The sequence below is a fragment of the Scylla paramamosain genome, chromosome 1, assembly GCF_035594125.1.
Source record: "Scylla paramamosain isolate STU-SP2022 chromosome 1, ASM3559412v1, whole genome shotgun sequence".
NCBI classification, from domain to species: domain Eukaryota; kingdom Metazoa; phylum Arthropoda; class Malacostraca; order Decapoda; family Portunidae; genus Scylla; species Scylla paramamosain.
The window spans coordinates 39,465,193-39,488,302 of NC_087151.1; the positions used below are offsets into that span (position 1 = coordinate 39,465,193).

Here is a 23,110-nt window from a genome sequence, read left to right on the forward strand (position 1 = left end):
TTTTTTCTTCCCTTTCTCTATCACTCATCTTCCTTCAGTGCCCCACAATACCTCTCTCTCCTTCCATAACCTTTTCCTTCCCTCTCAGGGTTCTTACCTCCTTCTCTCATCTTTCTGAATCCTTTCCACATCTTTTCCCTCCGCCCTCGCCCTCTCCCGCCGTGCAGCGGACCCAAGGGAAAAACAAGCTTCTCTCTGACTCCTCTGACTCACAAAAAGAATTAAGGAGACGTAAGTTCTCTGCCACTCGCAAGCAAACACGGGAATGAAGACACTGATGACAGACTAAGGGAGGATTAAAGGCGCACTCAAGGAAGAGATAAGGCGAATTTAGGCGGGGAATTAAAAGACAGTCTTCTTAAAGGTCAGGGAAAGGGGGAGCATCCTACACATCCTCATTTACGTTCATTATAGAAGGTGGAAAGTTTAGTGGTGGAAATGGATGTGATAGGAAAGAGGGAATAGTTTTTTTTTTTTTTTTTGTCAGTGTTTGTGTTGTTTTGTGATTTTGTTTCCCCTTCTGTGTAATACGATGTTTGTTTTAGTCTTTCCTTCCTGCTAGCTTTCCCCGCATTCTGTCTTTCCATCTTAGAATTACATGTTTTTATTTTTGTTTGATTTCCTTCCCACCGTTCTTTCATACCCTTCCATTCCTTCATCTGAAACTAACAGGTTTTCTTATCTTTCTTTCTTCATGACTATTCTTTCACACACACCCTTCCCTTCCTTTACCTCCAGATAATACGTTCTTTCTTTTACAGTTTGTTTTCTTCTATGTATTCTCTCACACTCCCTTTCATTCCTTCACCTCCAAATAACAGGTTGATTCTTTTAGTTATTCCTTTGTTGCTGTCTCTCTTTATAGGTATCCACAACTGTAGAACACGATTTTTTTTTCTTCCTTTATGTTAATCTACAAATCCACCTCTTCTTTTCCTCATATTCTACTCATTTTCCGCTTCTTTTCCAATCTTCTTTACTTATTTCATCCAATCACCTTTTTCTGTTCTCGTACTCGTTTTCCACTCTCCCCTTCTTTATTTTCTCTCCTTCATCCCCCTTATCCCTTCCTTCATTTCCCCGCCCCGCCACTCTCGCAGCACTCTCTCCATGTCCTTCCTCGGCTATTAATGTTGAAAGGGAAAACATAAGATATATGAGGCCAGTTCCACGGAAGCTAATGTTTGTGTCACTGCTTATAAGAAATGTGTAATGGGCTTGAGAAACCATGGTGGTGGTGAAGGAGGAGGAGGAGGAGGAGGAAAAGGAGGTAGTAAAGAAGAGGAGAAGAGAGAGAAAGTGAAAGTGAATTTGGATATATTTCTTGAGAGAGAGAGAGAGAGAATGAAGAGATAGATACATAGATGGATAGCTAGATAGATAAACAGATTCCTTGATAATAGATAGACAAATAAATACAGACAAATAGATAGACTTATTGATAGATAAATATTCAAATCATACACTGCATACAAAACCCTACATACAAGAGCACCTCCCTAAAACGGTCCACAAACAAAACCCGGGCCGGAGGTGAGAAGAATGAGGCGTGTCAGGTCCGTGGAATATGTGAGTATTTGATCACACGCCCCGCCTCGCCGGATTAGGGGTCTTGCCGCCCTCCCTGCCACGCTGCCACCGTAATAAACATTCACCAAACTCCTGGAAGTGGGTCCATTCAGTGCTTATTTACAGAACTCTGCTTTCTCCTCCTTTTTCTCCTCCTCCTCCTCCTCCTCTTCCTCCTCCTCCTCCTCCTCGCTCAAGCTTTCCTCGTTCTCTTCATTGTAGTCTTCGTCTTCCTCATCTGTCCTCTAGTCGTCCTATTTTTTGGCGTGTATGTAATATTTTTGTGGCAGTAGTAGTGGTGGTGGTGGTGGTAGTAGTAGTAGTAGTAGTAGTAGTAGTAGTAGTAGTAATAGTTGTTGTTGTTGTTGTTGTTGTTGTTGTCGTTGTTGTTGTTGTAAATACTTTCCCTGGTTTTCTTTTTACATATCAACAAGTTTTCTAGTTCCTATACCTCCAGTTTATTGCAGAATACTCCTTTTTTTCAATATTCTGACCCCCCTCCTCCTCCTCCTCCTCCTCCTCCAACTCCTTCTCCTCCAACTCCTCCTCCTCCTCTTCCTCCAACTCCTTCTCCTCCAACTCCTCCTCCTCCTCCACACCCAATCCTTATCCTTCTCAAGACCTTTGTGCGGGGGACCAAAAGACAAAAGAGGAGAGTAATGTTAATCAAGGACTGGAACTACTGAGAACTTCAAGAGAACCTCATTGTAGCTTCAGATCCATTCAGTAGTACCAGGAAACACTCACTGCTGCTCCTGGCCATATCGTGAGTGTTGGCTTCTTAGTCGTCTGATTCTTAATTTAGTCTTACATGAGGACTGGCAGTGAGTGAGCTTCTTAAGTTTTAGTCCAGGGGAGAGATTAACAAAGGCTGGGAGAAAGTGAGGGAGTGAAGAGTTCGCCAAAATGGAGTGATTATTCTTGGCGTATTTATATTTAGGTTGTAAGGGGAAATGCTGAGGTATACGTGGTGAAATCTCATGAAACGTGTATCTGTATTTAAATTGTATGGGAGAAAAGCGAGGGGTACATAATGGAATCTTAAATTTTGTCAAAATACTTCAAGACACCTCTCCTTGTAATTTCTTTGATATTACTGTGGACTCTTCAGGGACTTACACCTTCAGTATGCATTATTTTCCTTGACTTTTATTCTTTTTATTTTTATTAGTAGATTATATTTCGGGGTTTCTTCTTTCCTTTCATTTAATTTTTTTTTATTGGTCCGAGAGTTGTGGTGAGAGATTGTCACAGAGATTCATACGTGGTGCGCCCCATTCTGCCACGCTGACCAGTGGGTGAATGGCAGCCATCCATCACGCTCTGGAAACATTCCCCTTTAGAATGTTACGTACCCATCGACCTTGCTGACTCTCTCTCTCTCTCTCTCTCTCTCTCTCTCTCTCTCTCTCTCTCTCTCTCTCTCTCTCTCTCTCTCTCTCTCTCTCTCTCTCTCTCTCTCTCTCTCTCTCTCTCTCTCTCTCTCTCTCTCTCTCCAAGTGGAAACGTCCTCAACTGTCACTTGGCAGGCTGAGGTTCCCGTCCTCTCAAGTGCAAAAATTTTCAATGGAGAACGGAAATTTACTACTTCCCCCCCCCTCTCTCTCTCTCTCTCTCTCTCTCTCTCTCTCTCTCTCTCTCTCTCTCTCTCTCTCTCTCTCTCTCTCTCTCTCTCTCTCTCTCTCTCTCTCTCTCTCTCTCTCTCTCTCTCTCTCTCTCTCTCTCTCTCTCTCTCTCTCTCTCTCTCTCTCTCTCTCTCTCTCTCTCTCTCTCTCTCTCTCTCTCTCTCTCTCTCTCTCTCTCTCTCTCTCTCTCTCTCTCTCTCTCTCTCTCTCTCTCACCACCGCCCATTATCCACACGCACCTAACCTCCATATAAGGAAAGCAGCAGGCATTCGTCCAACCCCAAGCACCCTATCCACCCTTCCAGATCCAGATTCTCTCTATAAATTAATAAGGATCTTGGGCAACACCGACTCCAATAGCATGTAACTTTGAGGACCCATCGCCCCTTCCTGCGCCAAGGCAATATCCAAGCTAAGATTTCAAAGGGGAAGAGATGGAATGCGTTTTATCTCTTAGAAATTCATGGGTAGTAGTGTTCTCTCGTAATGATACAAGAAAGAAAGTTATATTCTTAATCTATGTTCTTTATAGCATGGTATGTGTGCGTCTAGTACGTTGAATTTATGGGGATGTAAATACTGCCACTTAATGAAAATAGAAAGAAAATTTAATGTTTACCTCATAAAAGACTGTAATGCATGAGTAAAAAATTGTATGTTATTGTCGGGAAATATTCTACCAGTGAAATGGTAACAGAAAGAACATGATATTCTATGATACGGCTCATTGATGAAAATATAAAGAAAACTGAATACTTAGTCATATAAGAAGCTATAAAACAAGGGTCTAAACAGTTGTAATTTATTAAAGGAAAAAGTCAAACAATGAAACGGTTAACGAAGACAGAAAGAAAATAGAAATTCCCAGCCCTTATGCTTATAGTACCTCGCCCCAGCTCTTGCCGACTGACGCCTGGCACGTGTATGGAATAAAGAGCCACTCAGCAAGGGCGACAGAAACCCCGGGCTGTGGAGGGAATGAGGGCGGAAAGGTGCAATTTAACAGATTATACAGGGAGAAGAAGCAGTAGTGCGTGACTGTGTATACGTAGCATTATTGCATTACTGAGTCAGAATGAGGGGCAGTACATCTTGACAGTGTGAATACAAGGTGCAGTTTATGAAATAATTTAACGGATTTCGTATGAAGGCGAAGCTAGAGCGTGACTGTGAGTATGCTTTCTTGTATTACTGAGTCAGAAACGAGGCAATAGATCTGGACTGACTGACTGATGTAAAGGGAAGAATATAGAAGAAGGCAGCTCAGTGAGACATGCAGTGACGATAATAAAATGTGGCTAAATAAAGAGGAAAATTAAGGGATAAGCGAGGAATTCAAAACAAAACATGCAGATACAAAGGGAAGCTGTTGATTAAGTGATTAAGACAGTATGATTACATGAACTATTGAGAAAATAGTGTTTATGATGTTGGTTTATTTAACTTTCAGTTATAGGCATTTTGTTATAAAGACAATTGACAGAGTTAAAACAGAAAATGATATTGTAGTAAAACAGTAATAAAAAATGCAATACAAATTTCATACGAATAATGAAAACAAATATGTACCAAAAAATTAATACAAAATGTACATGGAAAGAGCGTACAATTAAACAAACGGATATATGACGAGAGCGAATGGTATAAAAATAGTTAAATGAGTGAGAAAGGTAATGTTGCAGCAATTACGTGATTTGTTGAAAGTACGAATGTTTTAATACTCTTCTTTGTTGTACAGCAGAATTAGAGCTGTTATTGTGACTAATGTGTTTGACTAGTAATATATTGCTGTGTATTTTTTCAGTGATATGTTTGTTTGTTTTTTTCAGTGATTAAAAATAAGCTCTCCTAGTTTGAGTTCTGTTGGGGTGACGGTGCTGTCAGTCACTGGCACATGTACAATATTTCAATAACTCCCTTCAGGAATTGTTTGCTTTCACTTTGTTCTCCAAGTTCACCTTTATATTTATTCATGTAGATTTTGAGGTTTACGTATAGTTGAGATATTAATTCATCCCTTTTTTTTTTTTTTTTTGTCTTTTCCCCTCTTTTGGTGTGTGTGTGTGTGTGTGTGTGTGTGTGTGTGTGTGTGTGTGTGTGTGTGTGTGTGTGTCTTCCATTATCTCCACACACTAGTAAAATACCTGACTTTAGGAGAGCAGATTTTGAAGAATTAAAAGGTACCTCCAAGGAGTGGACTGGCAAGGGATGCAGGGTGAGGTCAGGTCAGGGACGGAGTTCAGAGAGATAAGGCAGGATGAGGGAGGTGAGGTGAGGCTCCAGAAGGGAGGAGGAAAGAGGAAGGGGGAGATAGGCGTGAGTATGTTGGAATGTCAGGTCATGCTGAAATGAGAGAGGTAAGGTCGAGGCGAGTTGATGAGGGAGGGGAGAGGATGGTAGGGAACGAGATGAGGGGTTTAGGTGAAGTAAATGTAGATGAATTGTATAAATATTTCGTAGATAAAGTTCATACAGGTCAATTAGCAAATATCCCGTATAAAACAATAAGATCACAAAAAAATGACCCTAAATGGATGACTGCTAGGTTAAAGCATTATATAGGGCGTAAGAGAAGTATATATAAGAGATTAAGGGCAGGTGAGGAAGTTTTAAGGACACAGTATAATGAATTAGTTAGAACAGTCAGGAAGTTAACGAGGAAAGCTAAGGAAAATTATGAATTAAAGGTAGCCAGCCAGGCGAAGACGGACCCCAAGGGATTTTATCAGGTATACAGGACGAAAAATAAGGATACTGTAGGTCCATTAAAGGCAGCAGATGGGGAGCTGGTTAGTTCTGGGGAGGAGATTAGTAAACTTCTGAATGATTATTTTTTAACTGTCTTCACTCAGGAAAACATGCAGGATATGCCAGATAGTGAACAGGTGTTTAGAGCAGATGAGTATGAGAAGCTGACGGATATTTCCATAACTAGGGAGATAGTGGAGCAGGAGATAGATAGGCTAAAAAAGTTCAAGTCACCAGGACCTGATGAAATATATCCCAGAGTACTGAAGGAATGTAAAAAGATTATTAGTGAGCCGTTAGTTTCTGTCTTTAGGAAATCACTGGAGTCGGGTGAGGTACCAGAAATGTGGAGGCAGGCTAATGTAGTACCCATCTTTAAGAAAGGGGATAAAACTTTAGCGTCTAATTATAGACCGGTCAGCTTAACTTCAGTTGTAGGTAAAATGTTAGAGTCAATAATAGCCAGGAACATTAGGGAACATTTAGACAAACATAACTTGATAAATCAGTCACAGCATGGCTTCACGAAGGGGAAGTCTTGCCTGACAAACTTGTTAAGTTTTTACAGTAAGGTGTACGAGGCAGTAGATAATGGAGATAGTTATGATATCTTATATCTGGACTTTAGTAAAGCATTCGACAAGGTGCCCCATCAAAGGCTCCTGAGAAAGGTTAGGGCGCACGGGATAGATGGGAAGGTGTTAGGTTGGATAGGGTCATGGCTTGGTAACAGGCGACAGAGAGTGCTAATAAACGGCTCGAAATCCGAGTGGGGTCATGTCATTAGTGGGGTGCCACAGGGATCAGTATTAGGGCCATTATTATTTCTAATATATATCAATGACTTGGATAGTGGAATTAATAGCGATGTTAGTAAATTTGCGGATGACACAAAGATAGGTAGATTAATTAGGTCAGAAGCGGATGCCATCGCCTTGCAGACAGACTTAGATAGAATGAATGAATGGACGGATAGATGGCAAATGCAATTTAATATCAATAAATGCAAAGTGCTTAGCGTAGGTAGAGGAAACCCACACAATAGGTACACATTAAACACCCAAACTCTGGTAGGTACAGGGTACGAGAAAGATTTAGGAGTTATAGTTAGCTCTGAACTCCGTCTAGGGAAACAATGCATAGAAGCCAGAAACAAGGCAAATAGGGTACTAGGATTCATTTTTAGGAGTGTTAAAAGTAGAAGGCCGGAGGTAATATTAAAGTTATACTTGGCGCTGGTCAGACCTCATCTAGACTACGCTGTGCAGTTCTGGTCCCCACATTACAGGAAAGATATAGGTCTATTAGAATCAGTACAGAGGAGAATGACTAAAAGGATACAGGGGATGAGGAGTATTCCTTACGAAGCGAGGCTGAAGCGGTTAAATTTACATTCTCTAGAGAGACGTAGGTTAAGAGGGGACCTGATAGAGGTCTTTAAGTGGTATAAGGGTTATAACAAGGGAGATGTCAGCAAAATTCTTAGGATCAGCAACCAGGGTAGAACAAGAAATAACGGGTTCAAGCTTGAAAAATTTAGGTTTAGGAAGGAGATAGGAAAAAATTGGTTCTCGAATAGAGTGGTAGATGAGTGGAACGGACTCAGTAATCATGTAGTTAGTGCTAGGACACTAGAGAGCTTTAAGAGAAGATTAGACAAGTTTATGGATGGGGATGATAGGTGGAAATAGGTAGGAGTGTTTCATACAGGGACTGCCACGTGTAAGCCTGGTCGCTTCTTGCAGCTTCCCTTATTTCTTATGTTCTTATGTTCTTATGCCTGTTTGTTTCTCTCTCTCTCTCTCTCTCTCTCTCTCTCTCTCTCTCTCTCTCTCTCTCTCTCTCTCTCTCTCTCTCTCTCTCTCTCTCTCTCTCTCTCTCTCTCTCTCTCATTTCCTTCACCTTTGTAATTCAGTTCATTACTTTGGCTCATTTTGCCTCTTTCCTCTGTACTCGCGCCCTTTCCCTCTCTCAATTTACTCAGAGCTTACTTGTCTCATGCGGTTCACTTTATCCTACTCTCTCTCTCTCTCTCTCTCTCTCTCTCTCTCTCTCTCTCTCTCTCTCTCTCTCTCTCTCTCTCTCTCTCTCTCTCTCTCTCTCTCTCTCTCTGACCTGCACTTTACCGATACGACAAAGAAAGATTCGACATAACACTATTCCTTTCTTTCTTTTCTTCCCACAGGAGACCGAGATCGCTGGCAAGAAGGTGATTTACTTCATCAAGCTGAGCGCTCCCTTCTCAGTGCTGTGTCGCTACGCCGAGGAGCTCAACATGAGGGCCCCACTGCAGGTAAGGACTCCGCTCTCTTACCTTTCCGTGTCTTGTCTTTTAGCAAGGTATAAGAAAAAAAAAAGTAAAAAAAATGCCGTACTCATAGAAAGTATTAACAAGGTGTAATAGAATTTTTTAGTGTCCAAGGGTGATTTTCATGACTTTTTTATGACTAGTTTTAGTTTGGCGACGATTCCGCATCATGAATGGACATAGCATTCATGAGAACCGACGTGCCATCTCCGGCTTTTGAAAATAGTCCTGATGAGAGAACCAAGCGTTTCAGAATGTGGGATCAAGAACTAAGGCAGATGCATATTTGATGTCGGTGCGTTTTCACACACACACACACACACACACACACACACACACACACACACAGAGAGAGAGAGAGAGAGAGAGAGAGAGAGAGAGAGAGAGAGAGAGAGAGAGAGAGAGAGAGAGAGAGAGAGAGAGAGAGAGAGAGAGAGAGAGAGAGATACCTGGAGGTTCAGTGGTTAGTGCGCCCGATTCACAACCGTTAGGTCACGGGTTCGATTCCCAGGCCAGTTCAGAAGTCTTTGGGTGGAATTCTTTGTTGTGTAGCCGCTGTTCACCTGACAGTGATTAGGTATCTGGTATAAGTCGGGAATTGTGACCTGCTGCTTAGGAGGAGAAACAAATCCCTGAAAAAAAAAATACACAGGGTGGCCTGATCATCCCGACCTGGTGTTCCAGCTTCTTGGCAGCAAGTGGCAGCCAAAGTATCGTGAGAAAAGATTCTTAATAATAAACCGTAAATTACTACTATTATCACACACACACACACACACACACACACACACACACACACACACACACACACACACACAAACAAGCAAACAAATTAGTATGTTTCTTGGATGGGGCGCTTAAAATGTTTAGGTAAGTCTGTGGAGGTAAAGTTGTAAGTCTCTAGTTTTATTGTGGAAGAAAGTGGTGGTGGTTATGGATAATCATCATGAAATCATATTATTATATTTGATTATCTAGTTGTACAAGGAAAGTTAATGGTTCAAGGGATAGTTGTAAGCAATGTATATGCAAACTGTGCTTATAGATGTCGATAGTTAGGATTTTGTGGTTAAGGTGACGACTGTAAATAAAGAAGGAGCTGTGTTTCATACTTCTGTTGAAGTCTGAGCAATAAATTTGATTCAGTTCAATTAAAAAATTTAGATTCACACACACACACACACACTCACAGACCCTCTCTCTCTCTCTCTCTCTCTCTCTCTCTCTCTCTCTCTCTCTCTCTCTCTCTCTCTCTCTCTCTCTCTCTCTCTCTCTCTCTCTCTCTCTCTCTCTCTCTCTCTCTCTCTCTCTCTCTCTCACCTGAAACAATACAAACAATAGCAAAAAATGGTAAAACAATAACAGCCTTTATCTCCCAATACTTCACAAGGCTGCATTAATGTCGCGTTAGGGAGAGTATGCTCGATTTCCTGAAGTCACCGAGCGAGGAATGCAGAGGCTGGAGCGATCGTAAGTGACTGTGTTCAGAGGACAGCTGTTGTGGGGGCAGGAGCAAGTGTGGTGTTGGGTAAGAAAGTCGTGCTCGGTGCCTAATGGTGCGTGGAATCCAGTCTTGTAAAGCTGGTGGTTTCTGGAGCTCATTGCGTTTCTGGGCTTGCTGTTGTGTGAATATCCGTGTGTTTGAAGGAGTGTGGATGAGGAGGCTGAGAAGGAAGAAGGAATGTGGGTTAGATTGAAAAAAAGGAATGATGGAAGCTAGTTACAAGGAATGCATGTTAGAAGATCGAAAAGGAACAAAGAGTGTGGATTGTGAGGCTGAGAAAGAACAAGGGGTGCAGGTTAGTCGGATGAAAAGAAACACGGAATCTAAAGTACAGCCTAGGAGGTTGAAAAGGGACAATAAAATCAAGGATACAGTTTGGAAGATTGAAAAGTAACAAGAAATCTACAGCAACAATAAAAAAATATAAAAAAAGAGGAAGAAAATGAAAAGTGCTTCAGTTTCTCTTTAAATTTTTTGTGTTATCTGCTATTTTATCCATTTACCATGTTATTTTTATATATGCATGTGTAGGTGTTTGGTTTATTTTTTTCAAGATGCATTTATGATTTCTGTGATGTTTTTTTTTTCTATTTTCCTTCTTTTAGCGCCATTCCCTTCCCTGTTTTGCTCTCACCCTTGTTTTCTCTCCTCTCCGTCATCCTGTTTTCTTCCTCCAGTTTCCTGCTCTTTAAAACATGCAGATGCAGGCAGATGAAAGGACTGACAGAGAGAGAGAGAGAGAGAGAGAGAGAGAGAGAGAGAGAGAGAGAGAGAGAGAGAGAGAGAGAGAGAGAGAGAGAGAGAATCAATACTGTCTCTTAATTTGCTCACTCTCCGTTTCAGTTAAAATTTCCTTATTTTTGCACATATATTTATAGAAACAGATCTTTTCTACCTTTACATCCGAAACTCTTGCCTTTCTCCCCCAACAAATCTCTCGTCCCTTCTTTCTTTCCCACTCCCTTCGCTTCCTCTCACGAGAACTGTCCCAAGCCGTGCAATCGATGTGTTAAAGGCGTGTAGTGACCAACCACCCTCGCGGCTCGCCACAGGGATCTGCAGCTTCCAAAGTAGAACGGAAGAAGGGGACACCGGCGGGAATGACAAGCAGAGAAGTAGGGTAAGAGGAAGTACTGTACCCGTATGTTTGACGTGGAAATTAACAAGATGAGGAGAAGGAAGGGATACGTTTACAGAAGTTTATATAGGTGATCATAGGAATTCTTGGTATATACATAAAAATGAAATAAAATATTTACATATTTGCATATCAACAAGGTGAGAAAAAAGAAAAAAATATGTATAGTGAGGAAGAGTTTATGTTGGGATTTTTGGGAATGAGACAGGTAAAGGATGAGCTGATGAATGGAAAGCTTACTAACAAGAACTGTGTAGTGTGTGACATGAGAGTTGTGAATGTTGTGAATGAATCTGTAGCCGGAAAAGAAACTAATGCGGAGAGAGATTCTACTTTCAAATCAAGGAGGAAAGTAGAGGGAAACTTTACGCCTGACAAAGTAGCTATTCACTGATTACCGCAAATAGAACGATCATGCAGAGCAGCTAATACCAGTCGGGAGGGATCCTTGAACAAACAAAATGGACAAACAAAATAAGCCAAACAAAGAGGTCGTTATTAAGGGAATGAAACTACACTCGAAACCCCCCGTCCTCTTTTTGGTAGCCATAAAACACACCCACCAAACGGCAGTAAAATTAATATTCAGTAGAGTATTCCATTAACTTCCATTAGACACACCGCCTGCAGCAGCCTTCCTTCCTCAGCACACACACACACACACACACAGAGAGAGAGAGAGAGAGAGAGAGAGAGAGAGAGAGAGAGAGAGAGAGAGAGAGAGAGAGAGAGAGAGAGAGAGAGAGAGATGCACTCAGAAGAGGACGCGATTGAGTCTTCGCCTCTGCTCTTCTACATTTCTCATTCACCTCCTCCTTTCCTCTCCTCCTCCTTCCATCTCCTCGTCCCCTCCTCCCCCGACCTTCCATTAACCTCTCCACGCCAATTGTCATCTCCATCTGTCACCACCATCCCCTCCCACTCTCTCACTCCCTCCTGCCTCCATCACCCTCCTTACCATGCCTAGTTCCCGCCTCCTTCACCACCTCCTTCATCCTCTCTCCCTCACCAGCTACTCTTAATGACGTTTACAAAAGGATCAAAATTCAGCATGAAAATTTTCATTCTATTTCTATTATTATATTTCAAAATTGAAAGTTAACTCTGAAACCAAAAGCTCATCGTATTTTTGGGGGCTGATTTTTTATTTTATATTATTTTTTTTTAAGTTCTGCAAGGTCAAAATTTTTAAATACCTTTTTTTCTGGAAGGTCTGAAGGATAAAATTCATAGTGAAAGTTACTTTTTTGTCATTTTTCTCTTCCTATTTACGTTATGGAGACTCCAAAATTAAACTTTGCCTCTGGTTGCCTCAGTTGCCTGCCGTGGAGGAAATTGGAGTCTCACAGCCGTTTCATGTTTGCTTCAATTTCGTGACGTGCTTGTTTTTATTTTCTCCTTCAACTCAAGTCAAGGATCTGTCTGGCCTTCGTGTTCCTGCAGTGTCGCTTTCCCAGTCAAGGCCAAATAGCACCGGTGTGTGTTGCCTGCTCCTTCTTTAAACAATGAAAAAAAGATTATCGTTCTCTTTTTAGTGGAAATAGTAATTGTTTAAATTTTTATCGCTTAAACTTTCAAAAAAAAAAATCTCTTTTGTTCCTTTCTATACCTGCATCAAGGCATTTTACTGTCACGTACTCGTATAGATATATGTAAAGATGGACCGTTGCAAACAAAACAAAAAAAGAAAAAAATATATCTTTTCATGGGAGAAAGTTCTTTGTTTTCTTCTTCTTTTTAACAGGACCCGTAGTAACTCAAGCCGAGCATCATCAATTAATGAATGAAACAGTGAACGCCTTTTTGGTTCGTAAAAGAAAATCGATAACTTTATAAGCTTACCATCCAAGCCTCCTGTAGCTAATCCTGAATGTATCATCAGCTGAAAATAAAAAAAAAAAAAAAAAAAAGTGTAAATAGATATATTGAAAATCTAACAGATGAATGAGTAAACACATCCATTTTCGTTCCTTTCGTTGAATCCAAATACACACCAGAGACTCGAGGCGTTCATGAAGCACGTCGATCAGCGCCACCTTAGATTATATTATGTTAGGTCAGCAAGAACGTCTGGCGGCGGGCGATGCGTGACCCAGATCGTTGCTTCTGAACTCCCACCTATTACGCAAGACGTTTTAGGGGCATCTCGTTCAGGACTATTGGGTTAAGTTAGGTCAGAACACCATTACTGCAGCAAGAACGTCCAGCAGCGAGCAATGCGTGAACTAAATTGCTAAATTGTTGCTTCGAGACCAAAAGAAGTGACTTTGGGATGTATTGTACAGGACTATCTTTGGCTATGTTAGGTTAGGTCAAGAGATCATTATTACAACAAGAACTTCTGGCGGCGAGCGGTGCGTGACCTAGACACAGTTTCTCTCCTCCCACGTCCCCAGCCGAGCCTCGGGGCACTGAATGAGGGGGAAATAATTATTGTGGGAAAATAAGGAAGTTAGAAAAGAAGGACGGAACAGGAAAGCCAGGAAATGAAGGTGGAGGAAGCGCTGCCCACTGGAAACCTTTCAGAGTCAGGGAGTGAACGAAACACTGTGGTAATGATGCTGCTCAGGAGATGAAGGCGGATGAAGAGTGTGGGCTTGTGTTCAATGGAGAGACGAGACCAGGCTTCATATTTGGGCTTCGTTATACAAGTTAGGTGTGTGTGTGTGTGTGTGTGTGTGTGTGTGTGTGTGTGTGTGTGTGTGTGTGGGCGCACCGAAATCGCACGCAGGCTGACTTAACATGGAATTAAAAATATCTATAAACATATTCTGCCAGAGGGGCTTAAGTAGAAACACGAGATACTTTGGGGAATAAAGAGAGTTAATGCGGCCAGAATAAAGAGCGGATTATGAGAAACGATTCTTTGAAGATTTCTTTGATGGGAACGACCTGAGCAGTGGAGGTAATTCAGTGGAGGCGACCCGTCTGAGTTTGACTTTGATCTCTGAGCCTCAGCTGGACGATGGGAGAAGGGAGGACGAAGGGACAGGATTGGGAGGTCAGTGATTGAGGGAAATACGTGTTCATTTAGGAGTCTTTCTTGCCTCGTCCTTGAAGCTAAGAGGAATTTTGAACCTTGGTTTGCGGCACTACAAGAACGAGGTCATGTGACATAAACTAAAGTACAAGAGATTTCTGTCCCACTGAGAAATGCGACACAAAACTAATATAGATTGTGATATGAGATACGTTTTACTTGTGTGGACTGAAAGAGATAGGCAACTAATAGAGAAGGTTCTTAATCGTGCAGTAGCTGGTGATGATGAGAGTGATAATGAGGATGATTATTATCTGGTGATGGTGATAATGATAATAATACGTGTAATCAATTATAAACACAACAGTGATACATTCAAGCGATTTATGTCTCAGTTTTACATTATCTTTTTTTTTTCATATTATTGGTTTAATTCGCCTATTCTATTAGGTATTCCTGATGTTATGACCTGTGCGTGCCTCCTTCAGGCCCACAACAACCCCTCCACTAACTGGTCCGAGGTGATCATCGAGCACCTGCACCTGCCCAACCTGATGGCGGAGGACGTGCCCAACAAACCTCTCGACTACTTCACCTGCGCCTTCAAGCGGTCCAAGATCGACAGGTGAGTGCCCTGAGCAGCCTCTTCCTTCCTTCATTCCTGAGCTTTGGCAGAAGTGAATCAGTAAATTCCTGTGGTTTGGAGAAGCGTTGAGTGACTGTCTTGCCCCGCATATTCACCTGTTTCTGAGGCACACCACGTAGGCTTACCTGTCGGTGTGTGGCTCCGAGCATGCCGTGGGCGCCCCAGGTGCCTGTATTGTATATATCACAGTAGAAATGAAACTCCTGCTTCTTTTCACTCAAGTACTATAAAACCTTCCTCCGCCATTGTGTCGTCAGTTATATTTTTTTATTTTCACATCTCCACCCATTATGTCTTCCTCTACATCTCTACTACATTTATCAGCTCAAAATCCTCTTGTCCAAGTTAGTATGTGAGAGCTGCTCCTTCCCTCTCTCTCCCTCTCTCTCCCTCTCTCTCTCTCTCTTTATCCTTTTCAGTTGGTAACAATGTATTAATATATTTCTTCTTTTTTTTAATAATTCCAAGGCCCGTGCTCAGTCCTCCCACAGGCGGCGCGTGCCAAGTGTTCCCCTTTAACAAAGAGTGACGAGGCTCCCGAAGTCAGCCAGCAGAGGCCCACCACTAACCTGTTCTCTTTCTCTCCCTCTCTTTGTCTCCTCCGCTAGAAAATTCATATGCAAGTGAGCACCAGTTTCCTTCCGTTCGGGGACAGACAGTTTCTTTGGTGTGGCGATCAACTTCCATTTCGGCGTTCCTCTTCCTTGTCTTTCTTTGCCTCTTCCTCCTCCTCCTTCTCCTCCTCAACAAGAGTTTTCAAAAGTTGGATCCGGCTCCCATTGTCTCCGAAGGTCCTCTCGTCACTGTGAATGAACAGACGAAAAGTAGTCAGTCAGTCAATCAGTCATCCAGCAAATCGATCCGAGCAATAGATTAGCGACCAGAGAAAGGAACAGAGAGACAATACAAAATTCAACCATTCGTGTTACAGACCAAAATTATCCAACGCTCGTCGCGAGGGTGTTGAGTGGAAGAGGGACTGTTTTATTCCCACAACGAAAATAATTCCACACACACGCAAAAAAAAAAAAAAAAAAACACGTGCGTCTTGAAGTGTTAAATATATGCATTAATCATCAAAGAAATTGTCTGTCCGGTCATGCATTCGTAGCTTGTGTTAGTGAGCCCTTCAGTGCTCGCCTGGTGGCTGGAAGGACGCACACCACCGCGCATGCGTGCCCGTTCATGCCGCTGCCCGCCGCCCTGCATGTCTGCCTGCCCCCCCGTCGCGCCCGCCCGCTGCAGCTATCCCCTCCTCGTCGTTTTCCTCATCCCCCTCTTCACCTCCTCGTCGTTCTCTTTCTCCCTTCTTTCTCCTCCTCCTCCTCGCTCAATTCCCTCGTTCCTTCCTCCTTTTCCTCTTAAGTCTCTTCTCCCTCCCCTTCCTCATTTTCGTCTTCTTCCTCGTCCTTTACTCATCCTTTTCCTACTAATCCATTTTCTCTAACTTATTCTCTTCCTCTTCCGCCACATCCATCATCACCACCCTTTCCTCCTCCTCTTCCTCCCTTCCCCTGACCACTCATTCCGTCACTCTCCCTCAATCACCTTGAAGCTGATGACACGCCTCAGCCTGCCGAGGAAGAGCATACGACTACTACTGTACTACTACATGTTCCGCCTCTTTCAGAATATTCGTATACCTTGATCCAGTCGGTCATCTTTCTCTCTCCTCTTGCTTCACTCGCCACTGACACACGACCCCCATCCTTTCTGGGTCCTTTTTATATCCTTATATATGATACCAAAACACGTGTTATTCTACCCATGTCCAGCGAAGCAACCTATAGTACGGTAACCTGAAGAGATACTGCGTGCCGCCTCTGACCCTTCCCCGTAGTCTAGTGAAGGTGCGCATGCGTCTCATTAGCACACCTTTGTAGTAAAGCTGAGGCTGGATTTTGTACTGTCCTGCATGACGTAGCGAGATCCCGTTTGATTATCATTGTCTTTAGCGATGCATCAAATATTTTTTCCTTGAATTATCGATTTGATGGATTACCTCTTCTCTAGTCGTGACGGGTAGTAAGAGTACCAACTGTCGCCGGGTGGTGTGTGTGTGTGTGTGTAGAGTCCATGTGACCAATGTTGTGTAGCGTGTAGGACTGTGTCTGTGACGCTGTCGTGTTCCTCTTCCCTGACCGACCGAGGACTTGATCACCGCTGACCTGCTGACCATTCACTCCTCATGGCTCACACTCACGTCACCTCGCTCTCTCACAACCGTGAACTAAACTTTTCACTCATACACACGGAGAGTCAAAAGTTATTTCTTTCATCGACTTTCACCTGCCGACCATTCATTCCTTATGGTTCACGCTCACGACACCCCCATTCACGAGCGTGAACCAGACCTTGCGCTCATACACGCTGAGAATCAAAGATTATATGTATAATCAATCATCTTATCAGCTCCTTATATTCTTACACGAATTTTTATTATGTTCTTTGACTGTAGCTCCGGTAGACGATTTTGCTGCAATTGTTCTCTTTATAGAGGCTTAGATGCTCTCTTGTTATCTTCTGCCCATATTTTCAATGCTACTCTTCTTTAGATCTTATATTACTTGCTAAGGCTTCCCGTAATGGATCTGATGGAGGAAACACATTTCCCTTCCGCCAGCAGCAGCTCCGTGAATGGGAGAACCTGTCAATAATACCTTGTCCTGTCTCACGTCACATTCACGCCCCGCTGGCTAAGTGACGAAGAGCACATGACAAACTATTTCTTGTAGTGAAGAATTCGAGGCCTCCATCCTTATATGCTTGAATCCGAGAGACGACAACCTATTTCACACCTCGCCATGTCCGAAAAGTGAACGTTGTCATGTTTCTGACCGAAAACATTCTACACGAGGCACCGAAACTGTGACATTCCAGTGTAATTCGATTCCCAGCCACATGAGAAGGTCAGCCAGGCGGGTTATTACATATGCTGTCTGCCTGGAGCGTATCAAAGTCAGTTTGCATAAATGTAGCCAAAAGAGAGACTTATTTCCTGCCTGAAAGAGTGAATATCTCGACAATCTGCACTGGAATAAGAACTTACACATTCCTGGAATTTGTGAAACAGACAGTCATATCATTTCAAACGTTCACATTCAATATATTGCAGTATTTCCCTAATACGAAGTAAGGGGTCGAGAAAAGAAACGATAAAGAAAGCTGAACCGAACTATATTTACTCTCCCAAGAGGCATGGAGGCGACACACGGGAAGAATTCGAGTGACGCCTGACAGACACGCATGGAAGGACACAGGGAACGGGACAACCTACTTCCGTGCCGCCGAGGAGACCGCGCGATGGTTGAAGTGTTTTGCGAGGCTCAGCTGAGTGGCGCTTCCCGAAACCCGCGACACGACGGTCACTCGGGAGAATATTGCACGAAGAAGATAAGATAGATAAGCTGGTTAGTTTAAGTGAGCAGCTGCGGAGGCGTCGTGGTGTGCAAGGAGAGAGTGAGAGTGAGAGTTTGAGAGTGATGGAAGAGCGGCGAAGAATGTGTGTTGCTGGTGTTGGTTGGGAGAGGAGTGATGGATGGAGAGAGAGAGAGAGAGAGAGAGAGAGAGAGAGAGAGAGAGAGAGAGAGAGAGAGAGAGAGAGAGAGAGAGAGAGAGAGAGAGAGAGAGAGAGAGAGAGAGAGAGAGGGGGGGGGCGGGTTATGGGAAAATTGGATTAAACTTGAGAATAGGAAGGGACGAAAGTTATACATGAAAAATAAAGCTTAATACCGTAAAAGTAATCAGGGAATGTGTCGTAAATGCAACAATAAAAAAAAAAAACTACAGCAAGTGAATAACAAAATGAGTCAGACGAATAACTTAAACAATTAAAACTAAATGTCGACTTTACGACCAATTAAGTTTTTTTTTTTGTACATATGTTGCGCAAGTGGTTTTTGCAGTTTATTCTTCATTTGTCCGTAGGAGGAAATATTGCATGGGTACATACACATACATTAAAAAAAATGTATATATAAATTAATTAATTGTGTGATTAATGTAGGTTTGTGTGTGTGGGCGTGTGTGTGTGTGTGTGTGTGTGTGTGTGTGTTTGTCGTAAAAGCGAGGTGACATCCAACAGGGAAGCATAAAAATGTAACGAAAATGTAACAACAAAATACAAAAAGAAAAAAAGAAACGTTGAGAAAGGAAAATAGGAAAACTACATTCTACATCTTTCTTTTTAATAATACTTCCTGAATTTCCCGAATAAAGGATTTTCAACCATGCGCTGCCCTACTTTTCACTCGCTTTTGTAGGAGACGAAGAAAGAGACAGAGAGAGAGAGAGAGAGAGAGAGAGAGAGAGAGAGAGAGAGAGAGAGAGAGAGAGAGAGAGAGAGAGAGAGAGAGAGAGAGAATAGGAAAATTCGTTTAAAGTTATAAAATTATATGCATTCTTTATACCTACACACACACAGACACACACACACACACACACACACACACACACACACACACACACACACACACACACACACACACACACACACACACACACACACACACACACACACACACACACACACACACACACACACACACACACACACACACACACACACACACACACACACACACACACACACACACACACACACACACACACACACATGCACTTGATTTAATACAATATACATACTCGTACATGTTCTTAGTACATACACACACACACACACACCAACAAAAACCACATCCTTCATCCTTGACACCAAAAAGCCCCACCCCCCAGCCCCCTGCGGTATGTGTAGAGGCGATTTAGATGCTCCCATTGTGACTGCAACACGGAGTTGAGCGCTGCACTGCTACGGCAACGCGGAGGTAATGAATATTTGAACCTACTCAGCAGCGTGCCAAATGAGACTGTAGCGCGGCAGTTCAGCGGCTGTTGAGCGGCTGTTGACTGGTTGCTGAGCGGCTGTTGACCTCCTTCTCGGACCATCGGTGACCACTGCGGCGAGACTGTCACGGTGCTGAGATGGCGAGGCTTGAAATGGAATACGCGGGGATATGTGCAGTCATGTGTCGTGTCGTGTTTTCCTCGTTGAATGCCAAGAGGAAATGTGCTTACTTAGTAATACGGGAGATGTGAGTGTACGTGTTTGAGTTTTTAAGGGGAGAAATGATCTAGGACTTATACTGCGGGATGGGGAAGGGTTTTTACGACTTTAGGTAATGCGTGATGGGTTGACTTGTGATGGAAATACAATGGCAATGGTAATAACAAAGCCTACAATAACAAGAACAATAACAAAACTACTTCTGGTACTACTACTACTACTACTACTACTACTACCACAACAACAACAAAAACAAAAATGACAATCATCTATTTTCTTGTGGTGTATGAATAGAAAAAACCAAGCCAACGTTTGGACCGTAATTATATATGCCGTACATACTTCACGCTGTTTAGAGGCAGACAAGAAGCCCCATTCAATGCACCATACGCCTAACACGCCGCGAGCCCCGTTTCCCACATATAGCTTTACAAGTCATACAGGGGAAGTAACCCTAACTCACCCATACAGATACACATACATAAAAGATGGAGGGTGGCGTTGCTCAATTCAATAAAAAGACGAATGTTCCAAATAATCAAGGAAAGTGAACGCTCTAAATGCAAATTTGAAGCTATAACCCAAGTGCCGGAGACGTTAAGATTAGAATTGTTTCGCTCCGGCACGCGCCTCTTCAGTGCGACGTGCCAGGAGAGAAAAAGAAAGCAGAGGGAGGATTTTACTGTAAGATTTCCAATAAATTAATATAATTACTGGATAAAAAGCTGTCCTTCTTCAAAGTGTTGCCAGTTTTATTCAGAGAGGAGGCAAGGAGGGTCAGATTAAATGTAAAAACTTAAGAGAATAAGGGAAGCTGCAAGTAGCCATCTGGCCTACACATGGCAGTCCCTGATGTTGTATGTAAAGTTTGTGACTGATCACATGAACTGTTGCATATTAATGGGAATTAAGTGCAATGGTACCAAAAATGTTTAATCGAATACGGAGAGTAATTTAGAGAGAGGATGTAATTAAAATATAAAGAATTGAGAGAGAGAGAGAGAGAGAGAGAGAGAGAGAGAGAGAGAGAGAGAGAGAGAGAGAGAGAGAGAGAGAGAGAGAGAGAGAGAGGATGGTTTATCAAGTGTGAGACTCATTAACTACATAGCTTTAACTAATCAAAGCGACAGTAAAAAATTGAACAGTTGTTGAATTGATTAGTAAAGATAGAGGGAAACACACACACACACACACACACACACACACACACACACACACACACACACACACACACACACACACACACACACACACACACACACACACACACACACACACACACACACACACACACACACACACACACACACACACACACACACACACACACACACACACACACACACACACTAAAACTTAAGAAAAAAAGCTTAAAATACTACCCTCTCACCACTCGTTATAGAAGGAACACAGGTAATAAAACACTTGAAAATAATATGTCTGGACTCCCCCATTAATCAATCTTTATGGGAGAAGTGAACGAGTCCTATACACGCTAAAAAAAGTAGTATAAGCCTTCCTGGAATCGATAAGAAAGGTTATCATGTCTCGGGGATTCTTAGTCTTCAACTTAAGTGTTTTCTTACGTCTATACTGGTGGATATAACTCTTTCTCTATTCTATCTACCTACATTCCTACCCACTTATTTATCTATCTATCCGTCTACCTATTTATCCATCTATCTATTTGTCTACCTGTCTTCCAAGCTATCTATATTACTGTCTGCCTCTCTGTGTGTGTTTGTATCTATCTACCTTTGATCGTTATTTTAAATGTTCGTCGCTTATTCAAAAAAAAAAAAAGGAAGTACAGTTTTCTTCCCGAGACTCAAGAAAACTGGTCTCTTCTGTCATTTCAGCGCAAAAGTTGAGAAGAAAGATCCTGCTGCATTTCTCTCTGTGATGTAGATTTCATAATAATGGGTCAGGTCTCTCTCTCTCTCTCTCTCTCTCTCTCTCTCTCTCTCTCTCTCTCTCTCTCTCTCTCTCTCTCTCTCTCTCTCTCTCTCTCTCTCTCTCTCTCTCTCTCTCGCACACAGACACAACATAACTACAACTCACACACAAAAAAAAAAAAAAACGCGCTCACGGGGAGAGAGAGAGAGAGAGAGAGAGAGAGAGAGAGAGAGAGAGAGAGAGAGAGAGAGAGAGAGAGAGAGAGAGAGAGAGAGAGATACGAGGGTAGAGATAGAGACAGACACACATTATAGACACGAATAGCAATACAAGTCTGTGTTATCACTAGCCCGTGACAGTTTGACAGTTGTGAGTGATGTGAAACTGGAGGAGGATCACAGACACACACACGAACACACGCACGCACACGTACACATCACTGAAATCTCGAAAAATTAATCAATGAATAAAATAATAAACCCCTCAAAAATAAGGAATAATAAACACCGGAAAAGTCACTTAACCTCATCAGTGGGAATAAGGTGATAATGAAACACAGGATATAGCAGAACTTTATTTATCTAACGTTTTGACAACTGTCTTCATCACAGAGCACAATTCCACTCACTTGTCCAAATCTATACAGCATTTAATCACACATGCACATACACAGAGACATAGAATATCACGCTAATTTATTCAGATCGACGCTGGGAGTTCCTACTGAGGGTGGAACTAAAAGGGAAAAAGGCTCTCTCAGTCCTTGTCGCCCCAACTTGCATAATGAGTTTCAAGGGGACCTGTAAAGAGCCACAGAGTCTCGTCAGCGGCGCAACATCCGGGTAAAGACAGTCATTGCCTCGTGCCCCAGCTGCTGCGTCCCGCCACGATCTCCACCAAACACTGGAGCCGCATCTCCGTGCTGAGTTATCGTGCAAAGTTCCGGAGTGCGCCGTGCAAGGGATGTATGAAGGCTGGTCGGCGCCGCGTGCTGTGGTGGCGCCCTGCTGTCTGTCTGCGGGAATGAGGGCAGTCCTGTGTGTGTGTGTGTGTGTGTGTGTGTGTGTGTGTGTGTGTGTGTGTGTGTAAGTGTATTTCCTTTCGTCTAGACGCTATAACACCATTTTATATAACATGTTTTATAATTCTTAGTCATTCTCGTGATTTTTTTTTTTTTTTGCTGTGCATGTTTCGTAAACATGCGCAACAGGGCCTTCTTAGCAATCTGTAAAATAATTATATGCTAAAATAGTATATTTAGTGTAGTATACGTCTGTAAAACCTTTAGACAATGGCCTGCTATATTTAACTCATGAATCCGCGTTGAAATCAGGGCCTGTGTTAATAAAAACTCCTAGGACTACTCCTAAGAGCACTCCTAGAAGTGCTTTTATCTTCGACTTTGCTCCTAAAAGTTGCTCCTAAAATCAACTCTGACGGGCCAACAAGCCGCTCTTCTTCTTAAGATGGATGCAGAGGACGGCTGCCAGTTCAAGAATGAAAAAAATAGTGCAGTTATGAAACTGCACATAAACGTAAACCTCAAAGAGGAAAGAAAAACATATAATAAAGGATCCAAGCAAAAGAAAACTGTATGGTCAGACATTGTTGACCATCTAAATTAAACAAGCATA

At 42.5% G+C, this 23,110-nt stretch overlaps 1 protein-coding gene across 10 annotated transcripts in view; it reads left to right on the top strand.

The window, feature by feature from the left end:
• The window catches only part of LOC135105391 (anoctamin-7-like), a 102,874-nt gene that overhangs the window by 57,848 nt on the left and 21,916 nt on the right, over positions 1–23,110 (top strand). For 7 of the 10 annotated variants that reach the window (XM_064013567.1, XM_064013574.1, XM_064013538.1 and 4 more), the window contains 4 exons: positions 8,128–8,235; positions 10,770–10,874; positions 14,361–14,497; positions 15,127–15,141. In XM_064013567.1, coding sequence (XP_063869637.1) covers positions 8,128–8,235; positions 10,770–10,874; positions 14,361–14,497; positions 15,127–15,141 — 365 coding nt within the window. The remainder of the gene's footprint in view (positions 1–8,127; positions 8,236–10,769; positions 10,875–14,360; positions 14,498–15,126; positions 15,142–23,110) is intronic. The other 3 variants (XM_064013561.1, XM_064013556.1, XM_064013569.1) reach the window with 3 other exon arrangements.